This window comes from Anarhichas minor, unplaced genomic scaffold (genome assembly GCF_050575085.1).
Source record: "Anarhichas minor isolate MPS153535 unplaced genomic scaffold, ASM5057508v1 ptg000045l, whole genome shotgun sequence".
NCBI classification, from domain to species: Eukaryota; Metazoa; Chordata; class Actinopteri; order Perciformes; family Anarhichadidae; genus Anarhichas; species Anarhichas minor.
In genome coordinates, this window is record NW_027466491.1 from 2418783 (window position 1) to 2442590 (window position 23808).

The 23808-nt window shown below is 44.1% G+C and overlaps 1 protein-coding gene across 1 annotated transcript; it reads left to right on the forward strand.

Moving 5' to 3' along the window:
* The first annotated feature begins 525 nt into the window (after positions 1 to 525).
* Positions 526 to 23337, forward strand: mdfic (MyoD family inhibitor domain containing). The gene is made up of 5 exons (XM_076111850.1): positions 526 to 857; positions 1169 to 1365; positions 3333 to 3440; positions 15313 to 15699; positions 20547 to 23337. Exons 2-5 carry the CDS (start codon positions 1272 to 1274, stop codon positions 20804 to 20806), a joined length of 849 nt encoding a protein of 282 aa, XP_075967965.1. The 5' UTR covers positions 526 to 857; positions 1169 to 1271; the 3' UTR covers positions 20807 to 23337.
* Positions 23338 to 23808: the final 471 nt, after the last annotated feature.

Below are 23808 nucleotides of genomic sequence, written 5' to 3' on the forward strand. Positions count from 1 at the left end.
ACAAACAGTTTATCTGATCTTGTATCAGAAGTGTTCAAAAGCATTTTACACAAAAATCCAGTAACTTATATTTTCCCAAACTTGGAGCATTAAGAGTTCCTTTTAACTTTGGAAATGCTCTTGATTATACAGATACAAAGTCTCTAATGGCCTTCCTCAGCAAAAGTTACGTGACAAGTCAACGTAAAAACAAGACCACGTGTAAACAATTAAAAATGATTATCTCCATGACATCTGAGCAAAACTGGGATTTATTTTTTAATCACACATCTGTATTTAATGTTTAATTCCCAAAGTAGGCGCCACTAAATATGATGTTTTGACATCATAAGCTTGTAACATACATTGTAACACATTTTTTTCCACATATTTCATGTAGAATAAGCCTCTACAACAACAACAAAAAAGTTCCACAATATTTTATTTTTCGCTTTTGCCAAACTTTATTTTCGGGAACACATGTTCAGGGAGGGCTGTGTTCACTTCTCTGCCGCCAACGGGAAGCGAAGGGAGAGAAGAGTGCCTTCACTTCACTGGCTCAGACTGCAGGAATCCGGATATGATGAAAATGTTTTGAGACGCAACTATCCTCAGCGAACTACCGCCTCTGAGCGTCGAGAGGACTATTATTGATAGTTTGTCATACGACAACAACATCTGGACGAAGTTGGACCCGGGACACACTGGCTGCTAAAAGTTCCCCGGAGAAAAGTTTTTGAACGCTAAAGTTATTCTTTCACCCAGTTTCGTCTCTTTTTTTCTTTCTTTTTTTTCTCCTACATTTCGGGGAAGGAGTCGGAGGAAGGAAGGATGGGAATAAGTCCGATTTTAAGCGAGGGAGTTGTCATGTTTGAAAGGTAAGTTATGCTTTATAAACAATACATCCTCTTTAGCTATAAACAGCACTTAGCGAGAGTCTGACGCTTTTTTGATAAAGAAAAGAGGAGTGTGTGTGTGTGCGTGTGCGTGTGTGTGTGTGTGTGTGTGTGTGTGTGTGTGAACAAATGGGCTGCACATGGAGTCTCTCAGCAAGTTTATGTAAAAAAAGCGAGAGAAGGGAAATTTCCACTAAGTTTCACTGCGGCTCTACGTCACTTTCTCGGCGTGTGAATAAGCAGACGGCTGTCTCGTGTTGAGTAATGACACGGTGTTGCTTTGTGTCTTCAAGCCTCAGCTGATGATGACATACTGGTTTTCACACCGCTGAGGGGAAGGGAGGAGATCTTCTTCTACTTTCTTCTGCGTGTGTTCCAAAAAAAGACGACTGTCTCATGTCCAAGGAGACCGTCCTTCCTCCGGATGGGCCGGCAGGGCCAGGGAAGGGCCCGCAGCAAGAGACAAGTCCCCTACTGTCAGCCTCACAAGGTAAGGAGGGCACACACACACACAGGGCAGGCCTGGAATCACTAGCATGGGGGAAATACTAATTCACAATTGAGGTGGCCAAAGTGGGGGTTTGGGGGCCGTGAGAGGTTCCCAGAGGTCCTTCGGCGAGATGTAACTGAACTAATATTTCATTAAGTAGTAGGAGAGTGAGGAAAAACCTCCCAAAGTCTAAATATGTCTTTGCACTGGTTCACACACAACAACATAGTTCTCATAAGATCATCATGCATCTGTTTAAGCGTTTGTGACTTGCAAACATTTAAGAATACCTACTATATATATATATTATACTGCAATGCACAGGTCATGAGCATCAGATGTTTTCTCTCGTGAATGTTCATGGGTTGTTCTTCTCTCCATGCAACCAGTGCACTTGCTTGCACTGAAGCTGAGCTATAAATATCGGTGACATATTCCGTCAAGAACTCGTGTTGCTTTTACAGTCAAACGTGAGAGAAAACAAGAGCAAATGAGTCACCAGCCACGTCAACAGATTACTGGTGCAGATCAGCGTTTGTCGCTCTGCTTGGGACAATAGCAGCCTTGTCTTTGTAAATTATGAACATGTGATTTTTTTTTTAGTATACATCAGTATCTGTGCTCAGTATTAAGCCTTGATAATGTTTTTAGCTTTTCCCCCCTCAATAAAGTCTGAAGAAACGCCCTGGTGACTATTAACAGCAACCACAGCCAATTATAGTTTTTAATTAACTTTCTAGTTGCCCCTAAGATTATCACATGTAAAATAAGCTTACCCCCAACACCCCCCTTTTTCATTTTTCTTCAAACAAGCAATGAACCGTTAACCATCCTATTTATACCAAGCATCATTATGGCACTGTCAAAAAACAGCAAAGTAGGACAAAGTAAGCAATCACTGGGGCTGCTGGATTGCGAATGGATTTTCGCTGGACCTTCAAAGGCGCTCGCAGTTAAGACTGGATTTCCCCTCTCAGGGGACTGTGGATGTACTGAGAACAGAGCAATTTATTTCTAACTGTGATCACTAAATACCGCGATGCATCACACAGTACTGCTAACGCAACCGCCGCTACCATACATCAGCGCCAAGCTGAGGTATGTGCCATATCTATCCAGGGCTGCTGGCGTGAGCCCATCCGTTCCACTCCCGCCCATCCATCACTGCTTACAAACAGAGAGTGTTGTAGCATTGGAACAAACGCGTCGAGCTTTTGCTAAAAAACGAGATTGCTAGCTCACGCTGAATCATTCCTCACCGTTTTTTCTTTTCTTTCTCTTCTTCTTTAGAATCGCTGCAAAAGTGTGCTCAAGAGACGAGTGTGTTACTGAAAAAACTTGCAAGCTATGAGAGAAAACAAAACAAAACTCTGGGCTATGAGCAGGCATCTGGCACCAAACCAGTGAATAAAGTCATTGTGGAAGGTTTATTTACTGAACAAAAGCAGCAGTGTGTGTGTTGGAAGTGGAGAAGCCAAGAGGACGCGGCTCAGAGAGATGAGTGAAACCGTCTCTTGTGTTCTTGCGCAGCTATCTGGCCTAGAGTCTTTGCCCACATACTTGTTCCAATACAGATAAATGCGGCCTTTATATGGCAGTAAAAAGAAGCTTGGCAGGTAGAGCACACCCGGGAACAGAAGGAGAGAAAATGAGATCCAGAGCTCTGGCAGGGCCTTTACCTGAACCGCCCCGCCATGTTGTGCAACCATTTGCCAGCGGCCCGTGTTTCTTCTGGCACAAAAGAACACCTCTGCGCTTCCGGCTCGTCCTTGATACTTAGTCCACCGCGGCTGACCCTGCAGTAAAAGTGAACTCGTGTTTGGAGGAGTGGCTGTAATGCACGTTCATTTAGGGCAGTTGAGCTCGTGATAGGATGACATTAAATCAAACAGAATAATATTCTGCTGCTTAACTTTGTGTGTTTCCTTCTCCCGCCATGTTTAACACTCGATGCTTGTGACCCCTAGATGCTTGCGACAGTGAATCGTCAGGAAGACCCTCTCCCAGGAAACCAGCCGCCGAAAGACAGAGTCACGTGACGAAGGAGAAGCCGAATCATTGCGAGCCCGTAAGAAGTAAGTTTTACCAACGTGGGAACGCTGTGGGCGGACAGAAGGATATCTTGCTGTTATCTTTTTTTAATGATAAACAACAATGAGCCGTGTAATTGGAGAGAGTGAAAATAATGTACCTAACCATCGGATGGTTGAGCTAAATGCAGCGGGAGTTTCGCATTGTTTTATTTAACATTTAAATACTTTTATTTATTTTTTTTACGCGCTCCAACTGTCAAGAATGGACGTTGTTTTGAGAGTTGTACACAGGGTCAGTTGGCCAAACAAAATATTGGCTTCGGTGTTTCCAATTAAAACATGGAGATAGCACCGAGGTCTCTTGGTGTGCGTGCTCGCTCATCCTGCCATCATGGCCAAGGCTTGGCTCGTGTCTCCACTTTCGCTTCTCCCTTCAACCGCAGCCCAGTGTTTTGGAAAAGAGGAAATCCTGTTAGTGGTTCTGGCATAAACTGTCTTTACGCACTGATTGCATCTTAGCCACCCCCCCCCGTACAAAACATTTACCTTTTTTGGGGAAGAACTGTGCCAGCTGCTGGAGGCGTTTCTCTGTTCAACAGAGACTTCAGTGTCATTCAGCTTTCATGCTAAGATAACATAGGGGTATACTGCTCCGAACAATAATCTACCGCGCCAATAACATACATTTTTGATCATATAATGATGGTTGGCTCTTTTTTCTGCATTTTAAAATCTGATTTTATAACTTGGTAAAACTTTGGAAGTATTGTAAACTCTGAAATAATCACGTTGCAAACGCAACATGCAAATGTCGCGACACGGGGAGGTTTTACAAAACAATTATTTGGCATTGAACTGCTTGATTTACGAGCAGCTCTAATTAAGTCGAGATGCACTCTTGTTCAGTGAAATGATTTCATACTGAGCTATGGATTGCAGGTCACAAAATGAAACCGGCTGAAAGCTGTGTGTGTGTGTGCGTGTGTCTGTGTGTGTGTGTGTGTGTTATTGTTCTTAAGAAGAGTGAGATGTGTCAGCAAAGGCTAATAGCAGCTGATTGCTTCCATCCGTGTAAGTGCCAAGCTATAATAAGGATTCTGTTTGCATGTGCCACAACAGTTCTTTTGTTTCTAGGTTGTTAACTTTTCCAGGGCGCCTTTTCCTGCCTTTTTTTTTTTTTTTTTTGGTATCAAGCTTAATGACTTGCCGGTGGCGTGTTTACTGAATCAGTGAGGAAAAGAGATTCAGTTGCAAAAAAACCAAACCAAAGAGTTTCTGTCAAGAGGTCTTTCTAGTTTGGCAGGTGTGTGTCGAGTATTGCACTTCTGCAGGGAGGCATGCTTTTCTTTCATCTCAGCAGATAAGCCCCTGTGACAACAGTTTTGCGTCGTAATTGATGTCGCCCCTATCGACCCCCCCCCCCCCACACACACACACACACACATACACACACACACACACACACACATCCTCAAAGGCTCTCTCTTTCCCATACACACACACACTGTTTCGTAAGAGAATGTTTGAGGGAGGAAGATATGCTACTTCTCTTTTGAGAGAGTTACAAGAACATTTATAGTCCTGTCAAATACAGGCAAAACCCCAAATCTGTGCGGTGATAATAACCACTAATCTTTGTGAAAGTTTTATGTACCCGTGTCTCTCTGTCTGTGGTTGAATCGAAGCTGGAAAATTATTGTAGGGGGGGATCAAGTTAACCCATTAGTGTCATAGTCTCACTGTGGTTTTGTTTGGTGAGGAGGTGACCAATCGGATTGCTAGCTGGCTGGGTAATTGAGAGCCCTCTTTTCCACAGAAACAGGAAATCAATAAGAAATCATCTAGCTGCCTACATCCTGCCCCCCCCCCACACACACACACACACACCCGGCTGTCCGATTGAAAGCTGGTGTACAGTATTTGGACGCCGACTTTTCACAACAAGGGGAAGCCTATTGTAGTGTTGTAATAACAGCACATATCCTATTTCAGTCATGAGAACATTGTTTTGACACGTCGTCTTTTTAACTAAAGGGTCCCCTTAAAGCGGCAACGTAAACACACGTAAAACAGTGTATTTAACAGTGAGCAACTGAACCTCGCCACACAACTAATGATTGTGTGTGTGTGACCTAAAAAGCTGAAATTATCATGATGAACTGGGTATCATAAATGCACACGGTTATACAGAAGTGTGGTGGTTGCCATTGCCCTGCTGCTTGTTAGACGGAAAAAAAGAGTAAAACTTTGCCCTTCCTGTTGGGCCGTTGTCGGTGATCGGTTCCTCCTGTGGCTCCACCATCCTGGGGGAGGGAGGGAGTATCTTGCGGGGGAGACGGACATTCCTCAAGAGACCGTTCCGGGTTTTCAAGCAGCTGATATCTCCTGCAAGCAGAGCCTCGGCTCTTCCAGCCCCTGCCTCAGAATAAATTGCCACCACCCGGCACCAGTTTTAGGAGTTTTAAGCGTCACATTATTCACCGGATAGTCAAATACGTTCTTCTGTTTGATAAAGATGACCTCGCTAGCTTCCAAAGAACAGGTCTGTTTTTTTTTTTATCTCAGTAATATTCTGTAGTGAGAAAGGGAAGGTCAAATAACATGACTTTGTTTTTTTTTTGTTTTTTTTAAGAAGGACATTATTCTGGCCTTTGTGTGAGTCCCTGATTGGACTCTTTAGTGGCACACCTTCAAGGTTATTACCTGTGCGCAGAATTGACCTTTTTGGAAGTGAATTTGTGACCCCTAATATATGCAGTAAAAGGGATTGTTTAACGGGGGGGGGAAGAGTCTCGCACTCGCACCTTTTCTTGCAAGAAAAAGATTCCTTGACGGTGCTACAATTCAGATTTATATACAAACCGATAAAGTGTTATGATACTAGACAGTTGGGCAGAGTTAGATGAAGATAAAACAAAGGGCAAGTGCCTCTTCATCATTCATTTCATCATCAGTGCTGAAATACTTTTGCTGAAGTGTTGAATCAACATTCTCAGACTGTCACACTTTGCCTCATGTATATTCCAAAGTTGCTTAAGTACTTAAAGACTTTTTAACCTCCTGACAGTTTGTCTTTTTTCCCCAGAATGTTTTTTTTTTGAAACCCGACAAAGTGCATGATGATTGTTGTTATACAAGATTCATATCTTTATTGTAATCTTCAGAGCCCTTGTCTCTGCAGGAATAATGTGTCTAAAGCGTCGACCTATTATAACGGAGCCATAATTTTCAAGTGATTACTTACCAGTGGGTCATGGAATCAGAATCTGTATAAATAGGGTGAAATGCTAGTGTAGGGGTTGATTAAAATGGCCATTGTAATTCTACCTCTGTTGTAATTATTTTCTCATTGTCTTGGTGCAGATAGATTTCATATGGGAAATTTCAAGTGTCTTAATTAGCATATTTTACCCAGAAGTGCCCGAGCCTGTTCACTGTTAATTTTTTTTTTTCAAAGATATTCAAAATACTTGAGCCAAATGATGATAGATATGACTATACCTCAATACATGGACCGCACTCTTTTTAAGCACTTATGTTACAAGGCACCATAATGTATATGGAAGGAAGAGGTTGTTTTTTTTATGCTCTTTATTGCAGAGAATCTGAATATTAATAGTAATCCTTTCAAAGACGTCTTCACACCAATTGACCTTTTGTGTCCAACTGGTTCTTTTGCAGCACGTATCTGCTGTGGTGGAAGACGTGTTCAGATCTTTCACTTGCATGACGGTAGCAATACCTCAGTATATAATGAAAGAAGAGTCCTGCATTCAAAGTGTCACCTATATAAAAGTACATATGTTTGCATGGATTCATCAATTTAAAGGGACAGTAAGTGGAAAAATACGTTTTCTTTTTTCTTAACTGTCACCAATATCGTAGTTGGTGGAGTTGATGCAACTTTCGACTACTACAAATACTAAAGGTAGAGGTAGACGGACTGCTCTGCTCATCATTACCGTCTCTCTAACCAATGCCACAGCAGACAGCGTCAGTCTCTTTCACAAGCCACTCAGAGAGAGGGAGAGAGAAGAAGAAGAAGAAGAAAAATCAGCCAGTTCAAATGAGAGCAGTGCAGGGGGGGATTACTTGGCCTCTAACAGGGTTTGGGCTCCAACATTAAGGTTAAAACCCTTTTCTATTACTGAGATCTCTGCTGATGTTGCCCCCGCCAGCCCCCGACCCCCTCGAGCTTCCAGCTCCTTGCCCCCTTCGTGTTTGCAGGTTCAGTGCCTCTCTGCTAGGTCATTCTGTCAGGCCCCCTGATCAGTGGAGGGTGACCGGGGACCTGGGGATGGCTCCCGTCCAGACACACAGACAGCCGCTGCCGACACAGGCCCTGGCTAGTGCAATACCCCCCCTCCCCCCTCCTCTCTTTCAGGCTAGAGCTAAAATCAATACGGGCGTCTCCGTGTTTAAAAAGCCACTCAAAGGCAGACGAGCACCTCTGTCCCGAAGGCTGATCTCTCAGCTTAAGGCCCTGATTGGCATCCCGAAGATGCGAGGCGCTGACCCACAGCTGTCCCATTAGCAGAGGGTTAATGCTGAGATTGATACTGAGCAAATAAAGGAACTAGGTGTGGGGGCATTTTGATAGACTGTCTATCCCCTCTCTGACCCAGAGACAGACCTCGGTTGTATTTTGGCTTTTAGGGAGTGTTGGAGCTTCTGCCAGATCCTCATCTCTGACTCCAGCAGTGGCTGCCGTTAGTGGATCGGCCGCAGATGCACACTGTATTTATCTGGTGTGTGTGGTTGATGTCCGCCGTTTTGCATGCGTACACCCTTTATGTGTGTGTGTGTGTGTGTGTGTGTGTGTGTGTGCACAAGTGCGAGTGTGCGCATGTGCACGTCTGCGCGCCTGCCGTTGAATTTCAAACAAGTGAGTTTCCTGTGGAACTTCTGCTTCAGCGAGGAGATTTTGAAGCTGTGTGGAATATTTGAGTCATCGATGTAACTGAAACTGAAATACCCCCATTCCCCTTCTTCCCTCCCGCCTCTTCCCCTCCCATTCGCTCCTGCTCTGTTGCTTTTTTGTTTTGAGTCGTCAGCGAGGAGAGGGTGGAGCACGTTTTTTTTTTTTCTGAGTATGGAGCCTGGCAGCTCCCTCAGGCCCGCTCTGAGTCACGTCATAATTGATCTTTCTAGAAATTGTGGGAGCTAGCCGTGTAAAGCCTAAATCCGTGCAAGATGTGCAGCTTTTTAAAGATTCTGCACTCGCGCATTCGGCTGACTTTATACTACACTCTTTCTCCCCTCTTAGATGGTAGGAAACAGATGAGGGAGAATAAAAGGCGTTTGACGAGGCTTAATGCAGAAACAGGCTCGTACAAATTCATCCCAGAAATGAGGAGAGGAAGAGAATAAGGCACCATTTAGTGTCTCTCTCTCAGCAGCCAGGTTGTAAGGCTTTGAACGCTCCGTGATGCCTTGCCTTCTGCTACATTAGTAGCACTCAAATTAGCAACCGTGCCAAATTCCACACAACAGTGGAGAGACCGGAGACTCCAGTGGTCGGAGCTCGGGGGGTGTCGGGGTGGGCCGAGTGCGAGCGACTTCCCCTCAACATGATTCATGTAAGAGAAAATGGCATTTCATTGGGATTTTCAATGATTTAGATCGCAGTCAGACATATTAATCTGGGAAAATGTTCCGTTTTGAAATCAAAGGATAATTGATGACCCCCTTCTTCCCCACCGCCAGCTCCCCCCTTCGCAGCACTCACACACACCTTAGCCAGCCCCGTGCACGCGGTACGCTGAGAGGTTCGTGTCCTCAAATCAAGCTCTTGTCTTTCAAGTTGCGTTTGCTCCTGTAAAATGTAATTAAGCAGAACAAGGTCCGGGGAGGGGGGGGGGGGGGGGGGTATTTTTTCCACTCAATCAGCAGCAACATTTGAAATGAGTAAATCCCCGATGCCCTGCTCCTCTCAATGTTGGGTGGGGGCGGCGGCGGTGAGGGAGGGGGTCGGAAATAATATTAAGCTCTGTCTCCGCGTGTCACTTCCCCTTCAGCAGGTTGGAGGAGCCAAATTTGAATGACTGTCACGGAGAATTAAAACAGGGTGGGGAAAATAAGTGTGTCACCACTGAAAACCAGCTGAGCAATATTGACTGATGGCCCTGGAATGGGATGTTTCCTGCTAAAATGAGATGCTACACAATGTGATCAGCCTTGACAGGTGAAGACAGCTAATAGAGTTCTGTTGCAGGTTGCCATAACACGCACACGCGCGCACACACACACACACACACACACACGCATAGAGAGCTTGTCACTTTTGCTGATGAGGATCCAATATCAGAGCAGGTCATTTAGCTATCCTCAGCGGCCATCATCACCCGCGCTGCCGCCATCATCGCCATTTCATCTTGGATAAATACAAAACATCGCATGCGTGTGTATCGACTGACAGGGCCAGGATTGCAGTGCGATGTCCAGAGTCGCATTTTCTTTCACATCTGTTGGAACAAGTGACATTTGTGTGAGCCCGTGCCACGTCGCCGTCCACTCTGTGTAAACAGCTCAAGACGAGGCCGCACCATTTCGAAAGACGGCCCACGTCTTTACGCTACAGGAGTCTTCATTTTCTAATCAAACGCTCGTTCTTGGTTTGCCAGTTGACATCACCAATTTGCTCTAATTTCACAGCGCTTATATCTGCATTATGTTGATGCTAATCACAGTTTGTGGGGTTTTTGTCGTGCCGGGACACTTGAATGACGATCCTGGAGTCGCTTGTCTGTTCCGTCCAATGCGTCCTTCTAGACAATAAAGAAAGTCCTTGTCCCGGAGTTTAAGGTCAAACGGTAAACGGGTCTTTGATACGCCCAAGGAAAATTTCAATCAGAGCCCTTTGTAATAACATTCATTGTACTATTTTCCTCTCTCTGTCTCTCTCTCTCTCTCTCTCTGTCCCCTCTCACTCTCTCTACAGTATAATTCCCCTGGTTTTGCGTCTATAAATATGGACAGGGAAGATGTATAATTTCTAATGAGAAAATATATCCCTTTGGATTGAAAAGCAGGGGCTGGTCCACGCGCTGCTGTTTGTTAGGAGGAGAGATGATACCTCAGGCTGTTTTGGCAGAGAGAGGAGGTGCTGGCGGTGGTGGTAAGAAGAGTCTGGCTAGGTCATTGCACATTTACAAATTAGCATTTCAATCATGCAGGTACATGCCCAGCCGAGCAGAAAATATACATGTTTTTCTAATACAAGGCGCAATAAGATAAACAAAACACTGGCCGTGTCAGTGGAATTAGCATTTCAAAGCTAACTGTCACTGTGTATTCTGCACGTTGCTTTTTTTGGGATTCATAACTAAAAACAAAGACCCTTCTTCCACTCTCCACCTCCGTTCACTTTTAACTCACAAACTCGTAGCGTTGTGTAATAACGGCTATTAGGAGATGAATACAAGATCTGGATTGTGGTGTTTATTTGGTTGACGTGATGTGACGTTGGAATAACTTGCATGCTCTCTATGATGGGCATTCTAATAAGCCTGGGCAAACACCTTTTGTCTCCCTTCTCCTGTTTTCTCTCTGTCTCCGGGGCATTCATATTAAAAAGGACTAAGCTTCAGAAACGCAGAGCTTGTGCGGTTGCTCAGTCCGCTCCCTGCTTTACCTGCGACTGTCGGCATCGCAGTGTGTAAATGAGAATCTCCACACACGCCCCTGTTTGACCCTCCGCGTTATATCTTCATGTTCGTAACTATTTTTAGAGTTCTTGTTTATTATACAGCGCTGTTTCAGTTGAAATGCATGCATGCATGCATATTTCTTCCTGGTAGGTCTGCCTCTTTGTGTGCGTGTGTGTGTGTGTGTGTGTGTGGTGGGGATCCAGTAGGCTTGTGACATATACATATATATATATATATATATATACTCCTCTTCTTCTTCCTTCTGTCTTTTGGGTACAATTTCCAGCTCCCTCCTGTAGGACCTATTTTCTGTGACAAAAAACGGAGGTGTTTATATACTCCGTTTTACATACAGAGCGCACAGCTCTGGCGCAGCGCCAGCGCTCTCCAGGCACCTCGGCGCTCGGTCCCTGTGTGGCGCAGCCACTGAAGACTCGGTGACAAATGGCAATTATATTTGTGTGTTCTTCGTGAATCCATCAAACACTGGCCTTTTAAAAATGCTCCCCAGATATTTGAGGCTGTCAGCTACTAGTAGCTGGGACCAAATTGGGATGCTGCTTAGACAGTCAAGAACCACTCACCCCCTAGTTTCCCCTGTGATGTGTGTGACAGTGTGTGTAGGGGAATACCATGTTTTATTCAACTACAAATGTACACTCTCAACAGTTGTTGATGTGCTAGAAATTGGGCGGTTACAAGTCCAATTTGATGTATGTGTGTGCGTGTGTGTGTGTGTGTGTCCACTTCCTCCTCCAGAACATGGTGTTTTAATGCAACCTGTCAGGTTGCGTGCTGTCGGTTATCTCAGGACACCTACCTATCTCGACGAGCTTGTGGCAAATGCACAACTGCGTATGATTTTTTTTAAAGTCGCTGGGAGTTGTTCGTATCAAATTTTGATGCCGTTTGTGGTTCCTGTTGTGTTATGCAGCAGGGACAAAGCAGCAGCAGTGTCTGCGTTGCTCCTTGAACATTTATCAACAGCCCCCCGCTCATATTTGACATGTCCAATTTTGCCCAAATTCTGGCCGTTCGATCTTCTTCCAAGTGGACTTGATGAATTTTCCTGAATCTCTATTGTCTGTAGGTTTACAGTACACAACAGCCAAGTGCTAATGAACATATGCTGCACACCTTTTTTTCCCTCACTGCACTGCAGGTACAGTGAAAGTTTCTGATGCGCCAACTCACCAGCGCAGCACAAATCCAACAGGATTTCCTGTACTTCTGCCTTCTCTCATTACGTCGTCATTTGTCTCACGGTGACTGTACAAGTCTGTCATTGCCATCTTTTTGACAGTATCGTCATTATCATGATCAATGATTATGAATATTACTCCATTGTGTCCATTCATCTCAGTCACAGGCGCTCATCAGGATAAAAATAAAGACCTGCCTGTGTTACGGCTATCCAGGAACGTGCCACTGAGGCACACTTCTCTGCAGACTTTGAACCACTTTTTAGGGCTTTGCAGTGTGTCAGTAACCTGAGTCGCCGCTTATGTACTCTGGTTTTTACGTGGTGGTTTCTTAATAACTATTTATACTTTGGTAGATTGAAAGCTTGACTTCCTCAAAAGGAAAGGTAATTATGCCTCCCAGTCTACTTTGGCCTTTTTGTGCATGAACGTGTGTTTATGTGGGTTTGAGTTTAGCCAAAATGGGAAAAACTACTGTGTTATTATGCGAGGTACTATGGGTGATTGATTTGTTAAGTCATCCTCTAGGCAGGAGGTTTGCTGTTGTGTTGACGTGATACTCAAGAAACGGGTGAATTATTATTGCTGTGCCTCTTTAGCTGTGATTTGTGCTGTTTGTGTCTGTGTGTGGTTAATCATTAGCTATAGAGAGGGATTTCCCCCCCCCTTCAGTTCCAGTAAAATGTCAGCGAGTGCATTTCTGTGTTTACACATTGAAATATGTGGCTACATCTGATGGGTGAAATTGCGATGCGAGAAAACGGCAGCAGTGTGATTTAGAAGAGTCGGCTTTCTGATTTTCATTTCTGGATTCTGCCAATTTGAAAACGTGACAAACCTTTGCGTCAGTGGAATTAAGACAAATCTAGCGGAGTTGATTTCTCGAAATGGGGTCACAGCTTGCTGAATAGCTAACTTTTGTTTTGTGATTCTTGATAAGAGAGCGAGCTGACTCAGGAAAAAACTAAAGTGGTACAACTGGTTGGTGCACCCTGAAGTAGCAGAACCAGATTACTATAATGTGATTACACCGGATCCATTTGAAAGTAAGCACCTTTGGCCAACCCAAGTAAGGCCCACTCTGTTGATATGTAGAAACCCCTACTGTGTGTGTGTGTGTGTGTGTGTGTGTGTGTGTGTGTGTGTGTGTGTGTGTGTGTGTGTGTGTGTGTGTGTGTGTGTGTGTGTGTGTGTGTGTGTGTGTGTGTGTGTGTGTGTGTGTGTGTGCTCCTAGCTTCCTATATATCAACGGTTTGCCAAGCATTAAAGCAAAAGACTGGTGGAAAAACAATTGCATGTATTAAAAAGGGGCGAAAAACGTGGCAAGCTGTCAGAGGTAAAACTGAAGAACAACAACAGATGTAGCATACTCCACGTCTCCTTGTTAGCGAGCTTTAGTCTCGCCCCACATTGTCATGGGCAGACTGCAAGGCGTTTGTCTTTTGGAGAAGAAAAATCCATCAACCTGGTCTTAAACCACTGCATAATGAATTCTATCGTGCGCTACCCAGTTGTCTAATTCAAATTGCATGGAATCCTGATCCCTAAAGTCTATATTTGTTTATGGAGGCAGCATGGAGAAGCCTGAACGAGGAGAAGGCGAAAACTCAGTGTGTGTATTTAATTGCTTTGTTTTACATCCACATCCGCGTCCGGCCTCTCCCAGGGTGATGTGTTGTTAAAAAGGCGCGAGGCCCGATTCCCACACTCTCTCTCTCTCTCTCTCTCCCTCTTGTTAACCGTAATTGCACTTGTTGGTGAGCTGACAGAAAGAAAACAGAGATGGAAAGAAATTACCAGCATCGTATTAACTTCACTGTCAGTTTGCCTCCCCTTTGGAAAATGTGTTGATTTTTTTGTTTTTGTTTTGGACAGCCGCAAAGCACTTAAAGTAGATTCAGCTCGTGCTCCACTGCTGTGGAGTAAGGTGGTGAAGATACCATACATTCAATGTATGTACAGAAAGTATAGTATAGGAAAAGAAAAGCTGAATACGTCTACGGTTCACACAGACAGACTTTAAAAAGAGATGAATAATTCACAAAATCTCAAGTTAACCGTGCACCGGCGGCGCGTGCACATGCACAGCGGCTCTGATGTGGAGGGAAGGTAATGTAGGAGTAACTCCCAGTAGAGCTGAATGTGCAGGTGTTCCTCTCAGTAAAATGCCACCTCCTTTGCTCACTCACATCCTTCGCCTTCTTTCTTATCAGACAGGTCGCTGTCTCCTGACTTTCTGTTGCTGTCACACAGACACTTAGAAAGGCCATCTCTGAGCTTTTCAGAGGAAAGGAGATCATTACTGTTGCAGACAGCAGCTTTTTTTTTTTTTTGTATATGCACAGTATCACAGGCTCTTGTTCTCTTTTTTTTTTTTACCAGATTAATCTCCCTTCCCCGCACACTGTCGTAACTCACCTGGGTACCGCTCCCACAAATGTCTTGTCTGCCTGCAGCGGTGGCTTTTCGTGAACCTGTCACATATGAGGTTCCTATATCTCTCCGCTCCTTTCTGTCATTCCGGGTTGAAATGTTTGCCATGTGATCGATATGATCGTGTTAGGGAAACGTTGGCAAGATTTGCTGAGAATTATTTAGGTGCGTCTCCATTACGGTGTTCTGTTTGAAAGAGCTGAACATCACAGGTGCAGAGAGTGCAGACAAAGTTCTCTTCAGTTAGAATAAAGTAAAGGGGTTATCACACTCGTACTCCCGTACGGGTACAAGGAATCCACAACTCTTTAGTTTTCCATAAAAATAGACATTACATTTAGTAAGTTATTAAAGTAAACCGCTAGTTCCTTTTGATGCTTGCGTATTTTAGTGTTTTGTCCTCCACATTTGCATCAAAAAGCATGAATAAACAAGCAGCCTTCTGCTTTGTTTCTATATTCAGTTATATTAGATTGTCTTGTATTAAGACCCTGAGCTTGCAGCTGTTCAGTAGTCAGCTGGAACATGCAATAAATTGAATCATTTAACTGTCCTTGAATACTGCAACTAGACAACCAGCTCTTTACTAAACATGAGTAAACATGATTTTTCTTTTCTTCACGTCTCCAGCTCAACCCCAGTCTCAGACGGTGCCCTCGGAGCCAGCCGAGGGAGACGCTGGCAAGGACCAAAATGTCTTTCGCCACAACAGCGCTGGCACGCCCGCGCTGAGTAACGGCAACGGCATCCACCCTGGCATCGGCGGGGCCAGGGCCACGCGTACATGCTCCTGCGGTGGCAACATCAGTGCGGGCGCCGCCACGGGTGGATCCGGCCCTGGCACGAGATCAGCGGCGGCCTCGACGACGACGACGGAGCAGCCCAGGAAGCAGCCGTCCATGCCTGTGTCGCAGAGGGTGCAGAGGAAATTGAGGTCCAGCTTGTCAGTCAACAGTGACGGCAGCAGACGCAGTAAAGGCAGTTCCACGGGGTCGCAGAAACCTCCTTTACCAGAGGGTGAGTGTCCACACAAAGGGCAACGACAACGCAGAGGAAAAGAGAGCACAGACACATTGATACTATCCTTTCAAACACTCATTTGCTTGCTTGCTTCAATTTCTGCATCACATCTTCTGTTGGTTAAACATCCATGTCTCAAGAACCGAGTGCTCCAGTCATAAATACACCAACATTCATTTGTAAGAGTGGCTTTTAACAACGTAATGGGATGCAAAACAGATGTAATCCTGGTCAGTCATGAGCCACAGAACAGCGCCTCAACCATTGTTAATAAATACAACGCATTCCAACAATGTAATCCATCAAATCAGCTTCAGGATATTCTCTTAACTACTGATTGAGTGAAAATAAATGGTTTATTAATAACCGCCGATGCAAAAGTAGCCGACAGAAGTAAAGCATGTCGTCAACACAGACTTTCAGGAAGTGAAAAGGTTCTCAGCTCGATGTTTTTATGGTTAGTTTGATGCTCGGGTCCAGATTTATTTCTCAATTACTTTGATTCTGATGTTCAGTTGGATTTCAGCTTTTCCTGCTCAAAGCTATTGTTATAATTTCAGCTTTTTAAAATGTATTTATCGGTCAGCCTCCAATTACTTTTGTTCAAATTGCGCACCTGATACATCGGCGTTTAAAAATACACAATTGCACTCCATTAAAACACCTAAAACTATTGATGATTTATCATGAAATATAACTTACAAAAATACAGCAAGCTATTCATAGTCTTTTAAAATTCTGTACTGTGCAGTTGTATATGTACAAAAATCTAAATATCATGTCAGGCAAAAACCTTATGAAGTCATCGCTACCTGCTGTCGCACAGTGAAATGATATGCCATCAAACCAACACCATCACAGTGATTTCTCTGTTGAAGGGGCTATTCTTTGGAGGCGCTGCTGAAATAAGATATTGATAATAAATTCTTGCCTTCTCTCACCTTATAATGATGAGAGGTGCATGACCTCTCATATTTATCACTCCCGTCAAGCAAATGACATCTTATCCCGCTCCTGTTGCTTTTATTTTCTTTAACAACAAGTCAGAGGGTCTGTTTGCCATGCAGGGAAGCCGTCACTTTGTCAGGTGCAAGGCCGAGGTGAGTCCAGTAATGAAGGCGGTTGGCTAGTCCTTTTCCATAGGGGAGATAGGTGTGACCGTCTAACGAGGCCTGAGAGCACAGGGTGCCTATTAAAAGTCGTGACCAGCCTTCTCCGGGCCCCTCACGGCCCCTCACACCTCTCTGGGCCCTTTCTGGCTTCTCCCTCCATCCCGTCAGCACCACCCTGGCCCTCATTAACGTCGCATCCCTCCTCCACCTATTGTACTCTGCTGCTGTGCGTGTGTTTGTGGACATGCATGTGTTCCCTCTGTGTTCTGAAGCATAGACAGAATGAGGGTTTAGGCATGTTTCTTTAAAGCAGAGGGGCAATTCCTCTCTATTCATCCAACCTAAGAACCTTTGCTGTTTTGCCTTTTTATGGGCTTCTACTCCAAGGTGAAGATGGAAAATAATGTGATGTTATGCGTTATTAAAGGATCCACAATGGTCAGGTTGAGATACAAGTTTAATTGAAGGAGAAAAGTGGGCAGTCAGATCTTTATTTGATGATGCCTGACTTGAAATATGCAACAGATCAACTTGCGGGCGAACCAAACAAGAAGGCACACATCCACAACAGTAAAGGTGGGATGCATCCACCAGAGAGATTCCTGACGTTCCAGTCATGTTTTCAACATCTTAATTGGTAAAGAACAGAAGAGAAAAGGGTTCAAAAAAATAAATCTGACAACAGCAGCTCAACAAGTCTGTCTCATTATGGCTCTTGTGTTGCTTATTTGCAGATGAGAGCTCTCAGAATCAATATGTTCTCTCTCGACTATTTATTTCCCCCCGGAAAACAGCCAAGCTGTGTTGTTTGAATGTTTACACGGATTAACATAATCTGTTTGCCTGTGAAATTAGCCTCCTAAACAGCCCCCTGAACACAGGAAATAAAAAGGCGTAAGCTAGCAGGAGCTAGCTCTGGGGATTCTGCTGCTCTCTGTGTTTCTTGGCACACGCCGTTGGCACCGTAGCCAATCGTGTGATAACGCCACCGCTTCTGAGGAGTCATTTAACACGCTGCTTTTGTTCAGCAGGGTGGGTTGCCTCAACTCTTGTCATCCAGTTTGTGTTTTTGTTAATTGTGTGTAATCAGTTAAGGCCTCCAAGCTGCTCATTTAGAGATATAGGGCCAAGGCCGCGAGCGTAGTCCCCTTGATGTCTGTGTGTGTGTGTGTGTGTGTGTGTGTTGTGTAAGCACTAGTCCTCTAGCTTCGTCTTTTCCCCTCAGTCATGCATTATAAACAGGCTTGCTTTAAAGTGTATGTTGTGGACCTTCTCTATCCAGCCCACATCCTCTGCCCTCTTTACTCATGTGCGCCCTATGTGCATTTCCATGGCCACCAAGGCTTTGTCTGATCAATCTCTCTCTCTCTCTCTCTCTCTCTCTCTCTTCATCTTTGTCCGTCTGTCCATCTAGCCCTCTCTCTCCCTCTTTGTAAGTTTGAATGTTTTGCACAGCTTGCCGCTCTGAGGCCCATCCAGCTTGTTTTGTGTCATGCCGCTCCCTTTTTCGTTTTTTTTTTTTTTTTTTGATGTGAGCTTTCCAGATGTCTCGAACTATTTCCTCAGAGGCGCCGGACGCTGTTTTTCGGCCCCTGCAAACTCCGGGCTTCATCGCCGCTCACTGACATTAAACAGGAGCGGTGTCAGTGCGTGCTGTTCCGTCTGTCTGTTGGTTGGTTTCACCCAGTGTCTCTGTCTCCCTGTCCGTCTGTCTTTCTCTGTTTTCGGGGAGATGTGCCTCGTGTCCAGCTCTCTTGTGTACAGTATACGACCCCCCCCCCCCCTTCCTCTTTCCCCTCCTTCTTACTCGCCTCTCTAAGATCCAGACTAATCGCTGGTGTTGAATTATACATCCAAGTGAATAGCTGAGATGGCCGGCCGCTGCTTAATGCCTATGTGCTGTGTTTATACCGTATTCACAGGCTGTTACATTCTCAAGGCTGCCATGGCTATACCCTCTGGGTCCTTCAAAGTTTGTTAGGCTGAACTTTGAGGTTTTCTTCATGGAGCTTTGGCCCGGGCAGCGTTTATTTGTTCTCAGTGGCATTCTGTAACACTCAGATGGCAGAACACTGCAGCGGATGCCAGTATAGGAGGTAGTATCAGTTTTGTTATGCCACCATGAAACAAATCCACGACCTGCCCGGAAGCGATCTACTTGCGTGTCCACACCAGATGTTCGGAAGTGATTTTATCCTCATGCATCTTCCATCACTGCCAGTGTTATGGCCTCAGATAAGGATAATAAGATGCATTCAAACTTCAGGCACCCTTACACACACACACACACACACGTACGCACTTGCTCGTTTCATGTTCCCTTCGCTATCTTGTTTGTATCACAGGCAGCTAGTGCTTCTGGTCAGCTCCGCAGCCCTGAGCGCCGCAAAAAATGGAGTAAAAAAAAGAAAAATTCCCCTCTACTTTGATTAATCAAACATGAGCATCCAGCGGTCCTCAGCTTGCCTTCCCATGCCGTCCTCCACACTCTCCTCCTTTCGCTCTCCCTCTAACCCAATCAGTAACAGCCTCTTCTGACAGCTCTAGATGGGCTGATGAAAGTTATGCAAATGTGCCCTGTTTGTAATGCTATTTTTCTGCATCCATCCACATCATGTCTTTTTAACACTCCAAAGCAGTGGCGCTGCACTGGCCCCTGGTTCAAAAAAAGGAAGACAGCTGCAAGGAGTATATGCCAGGCACACTTACCGAATGATTTACTGACTTAGATCCAACTGCAGAAGTTCTGGTGTGCAGTATGGCAACATCAATTGTGATGTAATCTGTGGGCTACGCATACACAATCCTTGTTCTCTATTAAATCTCACCTTGTGCGTTATGTCTCACATTTCACTTAAAGAGTTTTATTACAATTACAAAAAAAATAACTGATGAATTCAGATTGAGTTCCTTTCTTGGAAAATGAAAATAGGTAAATTTATTTGATTACATTACTGCACATAACTATATTGAAGAGAAATAACATCTTTTTTTTTTTTTTTTTGACTGAAAGAACTCTGGAAGTAAACTCTTTGGCTCTGCGTCCTGCACTGGCATTACTAAACACACTGTGTCACTGGAAGCAAAACATTTCATTTGTTCTTTTTCATTACCTATTCAAGGCAGAAGCATTTTAATGAAACTAATTCAGCCGTTCAGAAACAGATTTGCGATGGTTAATGGGCATATTGGTAATTTAAAGGGGAACCCTTTATTGCTGCTCAACAACAAGCTGAAACTTGCCACCAGCGATTTAAAGACGGTCTCTGCGAGGAGGTTAAATGTTAATCAGAGGGTGTGAGCATTGCCCGCATTAATCCACCTATTTACCAGGAGGGACTCTTGGACTTCAGTAATCATCTTTGTGTGATCAACCGAGCCGTTTGCATGATAATGACACAATTATTTAACAGTCCGTTAATCAAAACTGCAGGAAAGGAATTAATTTCTTTGAATTTCTCTTATTTCTTTCAGCCCCCCCCTGCTGCCTAGTTAGCCCTCGCCCTTTTACTGCTGATACCTACTCCGTTCCACCTGTCAGCCTGCCGAGCTTGCAACTCCTCATTCAGTCTCTCCGCTCAGCGCTGCGTACTGAGAGCTTACATTTTGATTTACTACTGATGCATGTTCTAATTTGGCATATCTGTGTGTTTCCTGTGTTCCTCTTTTATTAATTTATTTTATTCATGTGTTTATTGTACTTTACAACTCGTCACTCTGGCTGATTTGAAGTTGACCCAGACTGCTGCGTCCACTGCATCTTGGCCTGCCTGTTCTGCGAGTTCCTGACACTTTGCAACATGGTGGCCACGCAGGCCTCGTGCGGCGCGTGCACGTCGGAGGCCTGCTGCTGCTGCTGCTGCGCCGACGACCTGGGCGACGACTGCAACAGCCCCTGTGACATGGGCTGTGGCATCATGGACGCCTGCTGCGAGTCTTCAGATTGCCTGGAGTTCTGTATGGAGTGCTGCGGCATCTGCTTCCCCACATAGAGAGGCCTGCGCTGGTGTCTCTGCGGGGGATAACTGGACCCAGAACGGCAAAATGGAGGGAAACTGCTGCTGCTGTCACTTTGAATTCAGCAACAGACAGAGGGGATTTGTGTGTGTGTGTGATGGTTGACATATATGTTTGTGAATGTGTGTGCAGGAGAAGGTGTGGCTGAGTAAAGCATGGTTTGAAAGATGTATTTTGACACTGGGCTTCTCCATCAAAAACAGCTCAGCAGGAGCTCGAAGTAACTCCAGATATATGAAGATGACGGTTACATCGTCGGTGTGTAGTAAGTTGTTTCTTATTACGGCACAATGAGTGGGATTTGTAGGTTGCACTTTGTCATCACAACAAAAAAAGTGTTGCCTCAGCGAGGGTTCCGGTGCTCCCCAAGTGGGTGAAAAACCAACGGCAGATAAACTTTTGTTTTGCCTCGCTATACATGCGTTTTTTTTCAGGGATAAGTCCGCAATTTTCTTACCTTCTTTCTTGGCTGCATGCGTGCGATCTGGCACCCGGTCACTACGTTTTTATGAGGGTTGACGCCCCAAACACAGCAAAATAAGGCAGAGGGCAGGGGTCTCTGCAGATACAGACACTACCAACACACGTCTAGATGGTCATAAGTGATGATTGAGAGGGATTACTTTTGTATGAGTCTATACATTTTTTTTTTTAAGGAAATCCTGCTTGTTGTGCTTTTTAAAGCTACTACAAGGAACTGGAACTGATTTTGACGGTCCCTGTGGACTAAAGTCATTGCGTTTTCTAGCTCTATAGCTCTTATTTTATTGCAGTAAGATCTGATAGTCTGCGGTAGCGAAGCCAGATCTTGAGTCTGTCAGCGGCGGGTCGGTCGCTGACAAAGGCCCCGCTGGAGTCTGAGCTGAAGGACTTTCCGGTGATTCTGCATGATGTCATCCGATTTCATGCGGAAACGGACCCAATAACTCTATAGAAATAGACAATCTTCTCACTGATGGTCTCGTTTACTTATGTAGGTCATATAGAGGTATCAGTATTAAATTGAGACTGTTTCATACAGTCACTTTAGGTGTTCTCTCCTTTGCGTGAGACGTATTATCACAGACTGTCTTAAAGATCAGGAATGCTGTCTAATTGTATCTTATCTTTTTAGTCATTTTGATGAAAAACTAAATGATTTATTTACTCTGATCATTTCAATACATGTTTTTTTATGCTCAAAATCTGAGGTTACAGTCGTCGTACTGTACAACACTGTAAAAGGTTTATGGGACACTTCATACATTCTTAGTTGCATACTGTGGTTTTGCAACACAGACTCTCATATACAGTTATCTACTGTAGCGCTGTAGAACAGTTGAAACTGGTGAATTATCAAAGGTGAAATGCATCACAAATGCTACTTTCTAAAACCAAAAGGAATGAACGTGCCTTATTTAGGTTGTTTTTTTACTTTTCTATTTCAAGCATTCCTTTTTAATTGAAGTTGTTACAGGAAAAAAAAAATGCACACAATTGCTGAAATCATGGTGGGGAGGTCAATGAAAACATCTTTTATCAATACATCTCACATCTCTCCTGATTTGGCAGTGTTTGAAGCTTTGGGATTACTGGAAATACAGCGAAGATACTCAAAGAGAAATAACATCTCACTGCAGCGTAAAGATAAACAATGTGTTTCTGTCTCTCTCTACGAGTCCTACTCTAATTTTAGCCATCAACAATTAGGCTTTTGTCAGCCGCGTATGGTACTTCTTTTCTGTGATGCTATTTCACATACATACTGTGTAAATATGTTGAACTGCACTCCGTTCACGAGGGGGTTTGATATGGAATTAAAAAACGGTGACCCTCATGCCACATAAGCGGCTTTCGGGTATCAAGCCTAGTGACTCACAATACAGAAAAAGGAATCATGAACTGTCATGTTGAACTGGTAAACTAATGCAGGGTAAAGGCAGTTTTCTTCTCCTCTGTTTCCTAATTCTGTGTATCTCGAGATGAGTTTGTGGTGAATCACCAGTCGAGTCATTTTCTTGTCTTGGAGATCCGCTTTGATGTTTAAGTGATGATACTTAACGCTGGGCCTTCATTAGCACCGCATGCTAACCGGTTACAAAAAGATGTCCCTTCCTAACGCCAACAAAGATAATGTGCTGTCATGTACGGATCGTCTTAATGGCGCACTGTTACCGTGTCTAAGGAGGGTGGATAGGCACCTCTGCAGCACATTCTGAGCAGAAAGTAAAACCTCATGTTTATGATTAACTCACGCCAAGAGTGTCAAAAAACATTATAGATAATGTGAAGAATTCATCTAAAAAAGAGAGAAATGTATACATGGCTATGTAGCTACAGTAGTTGTCTGATACTATACTATGTTGTATGTTTCTCTTCTTATTCTGTGCCGGACACTTGATCCGTCTCATTTTCATCTCGATTGGTTAACTTAGAGCTCACAGCTCATTTTTCTCAGTTTTGTACATTTATCTTCAATCTCAAAGAGAAAAGTTTCGAAAAAATAAAATGTTTGTTTTGTTTTGCACATGCTCTTTTAGTCAATTCATTGTTTGTGTCTGTCGTCTTCCTCATTCCGTTCCAGTTGTCAGGATGGCAAACTCTTCTCAATCCAATCGAGCAGATAAAAGACACTGTTGTCTTTGTTTTCACTTGATGCTTGAGGCTCCGTCCACTGACTGACCAAACAGTGATTTATACGGTTCAACACTTGTGTCAGGCATGCAGGGAGTTACGGTAACATCTGGAAATATTCTAGTAATTACATCGAATAGGGATCCAGCAATTAGGCAACTATTTTCATTGTTAAATAATCCTTTTAGTAATTATCTAAGCGAAAATGCCAACAGTTTCTGGTTCCAGCTTCTCAAGTCTTGCTCTTCTTTGGTATATACAGTATATGAGGGTGTAATGAATATCTTTGGGTTTTGAAACAAGACATTTAAATACATCTCCTTGGGCTGCGGGAAATTATAATGGGTATTTCTCACCATTTTCT

Bases quoted from the DNA above. Each gene is read 5' to 3' on its own strand.
- mdfic (XM_076111850.1), top strand. From the start codon at position 1,272: ATGTCCAAGGAGACCGTCCTTCCTCCGGATGGGCCGGCAGGGCCAGGG. The intron at 3,441-15,312 runs GTAAGTTTTACC...TCACGTCTCCAG, and splicing joins TCATTGCGAGCCCGTAAGAA to CTCAACCCCAGTCTCAGACG. The intron at 15,700-20,546 runs GTGAGTGTCCAC...GCTGATTTGAAG, and splicing joins GAAACCTCCTTTACCAGAGG to TTGACCCAGACTGCTGCGTC.